General features: G+C 40.2%; 1 protein-coding gene across 1 annotated transcript in view; it reads left to right on the top strand.

Moving 5' to 3' along the window:
• LOC135512093 (Na(+)/H(+) exchange regulatory cofactor NHE-RF1-like) overlaps positions 1 to 1,686 on the top strand; it is a 36,546-nt gene extending 34,860 nt beyond the window's left edge. Inside the window, exon 6 of the mRNA XM_064933751.1 lies at positions 324 to 1,686. Coding sequence (XP_064789823.1) covers positions 324 to 482 — 159 coding nt within the window. The 3' untranslated portion in view covers positions 483 to 1,686. The remainder of the gene's footprint in view (positions 1 to 323) is intronic.
• Positions 1,687 to 8,483: the final 6,797 nt, after the last annotated feature.

Raw genomic sequence — 8,483 nt, 5'->3', positions numbered from 1 at the left:
AAATTTCGTGGTATCCAATTGTTAGCATCTTGTCTCATCGCTACAACTCCCGTACGGGCTCAGGAGAGACGAATGTCGAATGCGTCCTCCGAAACACAACCCAACCAAGCCGTACTGCTTCTTAACACAGCGAGCATCCAACCCGGAAGCCAGCTGCACCAATGTGTCATAGGAAACACTGTGCACGCGATGAGACAAGGCTATCCCTACCGGCCAAACCCTCCCTGACCCGGACGACGCTAGGCCAATTGTACGTCGCCCCACGGACCTCCCTGTCGCGGGTCAGTGGAATATCTAATGAGTAAATCTGTCTGTCTGTGCAGGCACAATTCCAGGTGCTTCCAGCTAAGGAGTCTGATGCAGGCCTCGCCCTCAGCATGTCTCTAGCCCAGGCCAAGGAGAGGGCTCACCAGAAACGTTCAGCCAAGAAAGTCCCTGCCATGGACTGGCGCAAGAGGAATGAACTCTTCAGTAACCTATAAACCACATATTTCCTTCCTCCTTTTTGTCTACCTTTTTGCTCTCTCCAAACGCGCGCGCACACACACACACACACACACACACACACACACACACACACACACGTGAAAGTGTTATTGGTTGTGATTTCATGATTTTCATCATGTGTTAATTTAGGGGTTTCCACTTTTAAAAAAAAAGAAGCCACTCCTAAATAAGAAACACTGTAATTAACAATTAGAAGCTGGAAAAACAATGTACAGTTGACCTCTAGTAGAGTAAGATGATGACAAAATAAGAGATTATGGGCTGCAGGGAAAATGATAAAGGAATTAACATTGCTATAAAGTGTGTTGTCAGTCTTTTAATCTGCAATCTGGTTGGTTGGTGGTCGCAATGCTTCCTTATAAAATCATGAGCTAGCCAATGGCAAGCTGGAACTGATAGAGCTTTGTGGATGACTGATTCATCTTCAATCTTATTTCCCGAGACTTTCATGCTTTAGTACTTCTGACAAGATGAACGACAGACGATCTGTTGAATTCTTAGCAATACACGACCATTGTTTAAGCATTTATCACCTAAGTGGTCTACACGTCTGTTTGGCAAATATTACTGAATTTGTTCAGGAATTGTATCATTCTAAAGTTGACCGCTGGTTTACTTTGGTGTGATGTTTACTACCCTGTCTATTTGAAGATTTTGTCATGTCAATTCTGTTCTAAATGTGACATGGTCATATATGTGGTTCTAGATTTTTGAATCCAAAGTGAACCATTCTATCTGTGTAAAGTTTAAACATTCCTGGGTTAACAACCTGTCCAAACCGGAGTTCAATCACACCTATTGTAAAATTCTCAAATTTTTTTCCCCCCTGCCATTGTCTCAACATTTTAAAGAATGACATGAAAATATAATTTTTCATGTTTCTTTCATTAGATTTGTACATAGTGAAATATGTCTTAAAGAAAGAAATCCTCCGTTTGTTTGTTTCTGAATAGACTCTTGGTTGAATGGAATGTTAGCCAACTGTACAGTGTATCAGTAATTTCCTACTTTGTGTCAGTTAACTCTGGTTTAGGGCGCCACTAGGCGCTATAGTATAGACCAGGGATCACCTCTGGTCCTGGAGAGCTACTGGGTGTGAAGGCTTTTGTACACTGTACACTGGTAGAAGGGCTGAGTTGTATTGATGATGACAACTATAAATTTGGGATCAAACACGTCTTTTTGTCTATCTTCTTTAACCCTTTTTGTGTGTGTGTCTCACTATGCATTCTCTGTGGGATCTCAAAGGAAAACAACTTTTAGATTCTCCCCTTTTTAATGGTTTAAACAGTAAACGGATGAGTAAGCAGGTGGGCGTGCATCACAAACACAGACCAATCAGCAAGTCAATAGCTAGTGCTCTAGAACAATGTTCTGACATTAGAATGAAGCCTAAAATAATAAACACTTTACAGTTCTTGCAATTCCTGTTAGTAAAGCGTCATTGTTGTTGTACTTTATCACTAGTTAAAGTTAATGTTAATAAGGTTATGTACAGTAAGGGGTTTTAGGGCTCTATTCAATCCGTATTGCGGAAGTTCAGCAGTACAGCGTGATTGAAATGTAACAGCAATATTTCCGAGTTAGTGCAGACTACATTCACAGTAAACGCAGCATAGATCAGATCAATCAGAAAGTAACTTTTTACATTTTTATCGCTTCAACCCTAAAAGTTAGTAATCATTCACCCAAATTACATAAATTAGCATTTATAGACAGTGGCCAGGCGAAGACAACTTTAATCATGGATTGTTGTCTTACCTTGTCCATAGACTGTTTTACACCTACACACAGCTCTGGAAAAAATTAAGAGACCACTGCAAAAGGATTGGTTTTTCCAGCAGGACAATGCGCCGTGCCACACAGCCAGGTCAATCAAGGAGGTCAATCAAGGTGTGGATGATTGGACCACCAGGTCAAGACCCTGTCATGGCCAGCCCAGTCTCCAGATCTGAACCCCATTAAAAACCTCTGGAATGTGATCAAGAGGAAGATGGATGGTCACAAGTCATCAAACAAAGCCGAGCTGCTTGAATTTTTTGCGCTAGGAGTGGCATAAAGTCACCCAACATCAACGTGAAAGACTGGTGAAGAGCATGCCAAGATGCATGAAAGCTGCGATTGAAAATCAGGGTTAATCCATTTAATCTTGATTTCTGAATTCTTCCTAAGTTAAAACATTATTGTTTAAAAATGAATATGAACCTATTTTCTTTGCACTATTATTTTTTGTTATTTTGACCAGTTGTCATTTTCTGCAAATAAATGCTCTAAATGACAATATTTTTGGGGGAATTTGGGAAAACGTTGTCAGAAGTTTATAGAATAAAACAAAAATGTAAATTTTACCCAAACACATACCTATAAATAGTAAAATCAGAGAAACTGATAATTTTTCAGTCGTCTCCTAATTTATTCCAGAGCTCATATATCAATGAACAAAAATATAAACGCAACATACGATTTCAAAGATTTACTGAGGAAATCAGTCAAATGAAATAAATCAATTATACCCTAATCTATGGATTTCACATGACTGGGAATTCAGATATGCATCTGTTTGTCACAGGTACTTTAAAAAATGGGCCTCAGGATCTCATCACGGTATTTCTGTGCATTCAAATTGCCATCGATAAAATGCAATTGTGTTTGTTGTCTGTAGCTTATGCCTTCCCATACCATAACCCCACCGCCACCATGGGGCACTCTGTTTACAATGTTGACATCAGCAAACCGCCCACATGGTGAAATACACGCGGTCTGCGGTTATGCCTATGTAATGATCATGCATCTTAATCAGCTTCTTGATATGCCACACCTGTCAGGTGGATGGATTATCTTGGCAAAGGTGAAATGCTCAGTAACAGGAATGTATACAAATGTGTGCACCAAATTTAGTGTGTATGGAACATTTCTGGTGTCTTAATTCAGCTGATGAAACATAGGACCAATACTTTACATGTTGTGTTTTATATTTTTGTAAAGTGTATAATTGCAGTATTGATGGGTACTGTACTGTAGGACCTGAGTATACTGGCAATTTAATGCTTGAGTAAAAGTAACTATTGTCTGTGTCCCAATTACAAAATGCCACCCTATTTCCAATGAAGTGCACTACTTTTGACCAGGGTCCTAAGGCTCCTGGTCAAAATTAGTGCACTAAATTGTCATTTGGGAGGCCCCCCTATCTGATGAAAGTAGTAAACACTGCATGAAGCAGCTACAGTTGAAGTCAGAACTCCTCCTAGATACAATATTATCCTACTGTACAGTGCTAATCAAATGTCTACCTGGACTATTTGCATTGACACCCCCCCCCCCCACACACTTTACACTGCTGCTACTTGCATTTTATTATCTATGCATGGTCACTTTGTCCCCATCTACAGTTGAAGTCAGAAGTTTACATACACTCAGGTTGGAGTCATTAAAACTCGTATTTCAACCACTCCACAAATGTCTTGTTAACGAACTTTAGTTTTGGCAAGTCGGTTAGGACATCTACTTTGTGTATGACACAAGTCATTTTTCCAACAATTGTTTACAGATTATTTCACTGTATCACAATTCCAGTGGGTCAGAAGTTCACATACACTAAGTTGACTGTGCCTTTAAACAGCTTGGAAAATTCCAGAAAATTATGTCATGGCTTTAGAAGCTTCTGATAGGCTAATTGACATAATTTGAGTCAATTGGAGGTGTACCTGTGGATGTATTTCAAGGCCTACCTTCAAACTCACTGCATATTTGCTTGACATCATGGGAAAATTAAAAGAAATCAGCCAAGAAAAACATTGTAGACTTCCACAAGTCTGGTTCATCCTTGGGAGCAATTTCCAAATGCCTGAAGGTACCACGTCATCTGTACAAACAATTGTATGCAAGTATAAACACCATGGGACCACGCAGCCGTCATACTGTTCAGGAAGGAGATGTCTTTTAGAGATTAATGTACTTTGGTGCGAAATGTGCAAATCAGTCCCAGAACAACAGCAAATAACCTTGTGAAGATGCTGGAGGAAACATGTACAAAAGTATCTATATCCACAGTACAACGAGTCCTATATCGACATAACCTGAAAGGCCACTCGGCAAGGAAGAAGCCACTGCTCCAAAACCGCCATAAAAAAGCCAGACTACGGTTTGCAACTGCACATGGGGGACAATATCGTACTTTTTGGAGAAATGTCCTCTGGTCTGATGAAACAAAAATAGAACTGTTTGGCCATAATGACCATTTATGTTTTGAAGGAAAAAGGGGGAGGCTTGCAAGCCGAAGAACACCATCCCAATCTTGAAGCACGGGGGTGGCAGCATCATGTTGTGTGGGTGCTTTGCTGCAGGAGGGACTGGTGTACTTCACTAAATAGATGGTATCATGTGGAAGGAATTTGATGTGGATATATTGAAGCAACATCTCAAGACATCAGTCAGCAAGTTAAAGCTTGGTCGCAAATGGGTCTTCAAAATGGACAATGACCCCAAGAATACTTCCAAAGTTGTGGCAAAATGGCTTAAGGACAACAAAGTCAAGGTATTGGAGTGGCACAAAGCCCTGACCTCAATCACATAGAACATTTGTGGGCAAAACTGAAAAAGCGAGTGCGAGCAAGGAGGCCTACAAACCTGACTCAGTTACACCAGCTCTGTCAGGAGGAATGGGCCAAAATTCACCCAACTTATTGTGGGAAGCTTGTGGATGGCTACCCGACATGTTTGACCCAAGTTAAACAATTTAAAAGCAATGCTACCAAATACTAATTGAGTGTATGTAAACTTCTGACCCACTGGGAATATGATGAAAGAAATAAAAGCTGAAATAAATCATTCTCTCTACTATTATTCTGACATTCCACATTCTTCAAATAGTGGTGATCCAATTTGACCTAAAACATGGAATTTTTACTAGGATTAAATGTCAGAAATTGAGTTTAAATGTATTTGGCTAAGGTGTATGTAAACTTCCGACTTCAACTGTATACACATAATGTTAAGCGCAGTACAATATCACAGCTATGACTACAAAACTATTATGGAATTTTATAATCATGGACTTTTTGTTATATGAATGCTAATATAAATAATACAATGTTGTTGACAAGACATATGAGAGAAGGTGCATATATAAGTAAATATATATAAGTAAATGTTTTTGTCAGTCGATGTAGTCATTGTAACAAGAACACTTTTTCAGAAACATTAATGAAAATTAAATACATTCGAAAGCGGCTTTCTCTCTTGAAGAAACCATCACTGAAATGGGCCCAAATCCGCCCCCTTGTCTTTGGTTTTGGGGTGGCACTGGTTACCACAGAATTCATGTGGCAGTTACATTTGCCAAGACCCACCCCACAGTTTCTGATAACATTTGCTGGAACAGCATTGGAGAAACAAAGTGCGATTTTTTTCCTGCTGTGGCTACATACAATTTTGGCCTTATAAATTAACGATACAGTATGTACCCATTGATTCTGGAATATAACTTATAAATAAATGCCTCATGAGCTTTGAACAACTATCTTCAGAATCCAAAATATAAGCTTGTTTTACTCAAATGTTTGTAAACAAAATAAATGTAAACAAACACTATATAGCCTCAAAACATGGTTAAAACAACAGAGTACACCAAACAGCAACCCCCTCCCCGTCCCCAGAACAGCCTCAATTCGTTGGGGCATGGTCTCTACAAGGTGTCAAGCATTCCACAGAGATGCTGGCCCATGTCGACACCAATGCTTCCTACAGTTGTGTCAAGTTGGCTGGATGTCTCTTGGGTGGTGGACCATTCTTGATACACACGGGAAACTGTTGAGCATGAAAAACCCAGCAGCGTTGCAGTTGTTGACACGCTGAAACCGGTGCACCTGGCACCTACTACCATACCCCGTTGCTGGCACCTACTACCATACCCCGTTGAAAGACACTTCGATCAACGGCACACTTACACAATCCATGTCTCAATTTTCCTTCTTTAACGTGGCTCCTCCCATTCATGTACACTACTTGAAGTGGATTTAACAAGTGACATTGATAAAGAGATCATAGCTTTCACCTGATTAGTCTATGTCATGGAAAGAGCAGGTGTTCTTAATGTTTTGTATACTCAGTGTATAATGTTGATATCATAGATGGTCAGTGCTTGCCATCCATAGCTCTGTCTATACATTTGAGTGGTTAGATTTATCAAGCCCCATCCCTCATCTTTTTACCAAAACAGGGGCGCTTGGTGATTGTTTCAACTGCTGAAAGCTCTTTTAACTAGGTCAGGGTTTACTGTAGGTTACATTACTACAGTCCAGTTCAATGTACAGTACTCTGAGGCTATGCAGTAGACTTCTGTGCAGGGATTGGCAACTCCAGTCCTCCAGGGCCTGATTGGTGTCACACTTTTTCTCCATCCCTTGCAAACACAGCTGATTAATCAAATTGCATTCTAAATTGAAGATCATGATTAGGTGATCATTGGAGTAAGGTGTTTTAACTGGGGCAAAACTGTGGCACCAATCAGGCCCCTAAGGACTGGAGTTGCCCAACCCTGCGAAAGCCATCCAAGCCTGTCATAATGTTAAGGTGAGTATCAGTGGAGGCTGTTGAGGGGAGGACGGCTCCTAATAATGGCTGGAATGGAGCTTTTGCAGTATTTAATACCATTCCACTGATTCTGCTTCAACTATTACCACGATCCGGTCCTCCCCAATTAAGGTGCCACCAACCTCATGTGGTGTGTATACTACCCACCTCACAGTCTATACAGTGGCAAGAAAAAGTATGTGAACCCTTTGGAATTACTGGGATTTCTGAATAAATTGGTCATCAAATTTGATCTGATCATCTAAGTCACAACAATAGAAAATATAGTGTGCTAATAACACACAAATGATTGTATTTTTCTTGTCTATATTGAATACATCATTTAAACATTCACTGTGTAGGTTGGAAAAAGTATGTGAACCCTTAGGCTAATGACTTCTCCAAAAGCTAATTGGAGTCAGGAGTCAGCTAACCTGGAGTCCAATCAATGAGACAAGATTGGAGATGTCGGTTAGAGCTGCCTTGCCCTATAAAAAACACTCACAAATTTAGAGTTTGCTATTCACAAGATGTTCTACAGCGCTACTGGAAAAATATGTTGTGAACAGATGAAACTACAGTTGAGTTGTTTGGAAGGAACAAACAACACTATGTGTGGAGAGAAAAAAGGCACAGCACACCAACATCAAACCTCATCCCAACTGTAAAGTATGGTGGATGGGCTCATCATGGTTTGTGGCTGCTTTGCTGCCTCAGGGCCTGGACAGCTTGCTATCATCGGCGGAAAAATGAATTCCCAAGTTTATCAAGACATTTTGCAGGAGAATGTTAGGCTATCTGTCCACCAACTGAAGCTCAACAGAAGTTGGGTGACGCAACAGGACAACAACCCAAAACACAGAAGTAGATCAACAACAGAAGAAAATACACCTTCTGGAGTGGCCCAGTCAGTCTCCTGACCTCAACCTGATTTGAGATGCTGTAACAAGACTTCAAGAAAGCGGTTCACACCAGATATCCCAAGAATATTGCTTAACTGAAACAGTTTTGTAAAGAGGAATGGTCCAAAATTCCTCCAGACTGTTGTGCAGGTCTGATCCGCAACTACAGAAAACATTTGGTTGAGGTTATTGCTGCCAAAGGAGGGTCAACCAGTTATTAAATCCAAGGGTTCACATACTTTTTCTTGCCACTGTACATGTCAGTAGTATAAACACCTGTACAGTTGATTACTGCTATTTGGGTTGTTAATCAGATTCATCCTGCCATTCTTGATTTTCTTTTTCCCCTTCTTACATTTTAATTGTCTAACATTTGTCTGCATTGTTAGGTGCTAGAAACATAAGTATTTCGCTGCACCCGCTAAACTGTGTTTGCGACCAAAACTTATAACATACTGCAACACCTTCACTACTGGATTTCCACTTTGGTAAAGCACAAATAAA

Source organism: Oncorhynchus masou, chromosome 24 (genome assembly GCF_036934945.1).
Source record: "Oncorhynchus masou masou isolate Uvic2021 chromosome 24, UVic_Omas_1.1, whole genome shotgun sequence".
Taxonomy (NCBI): domain Eukaryota; kingdom Metazoa; phylum Chordata; class Actinopteri; order Salmoniformes; family Salmonidae; genus Oncorhynchus; species Oncorhynchus masou.
Note: the sequence above shows the minus strand (reverse complement) of the source record. Positions and strands in the feature narration are given on the sequence as shown.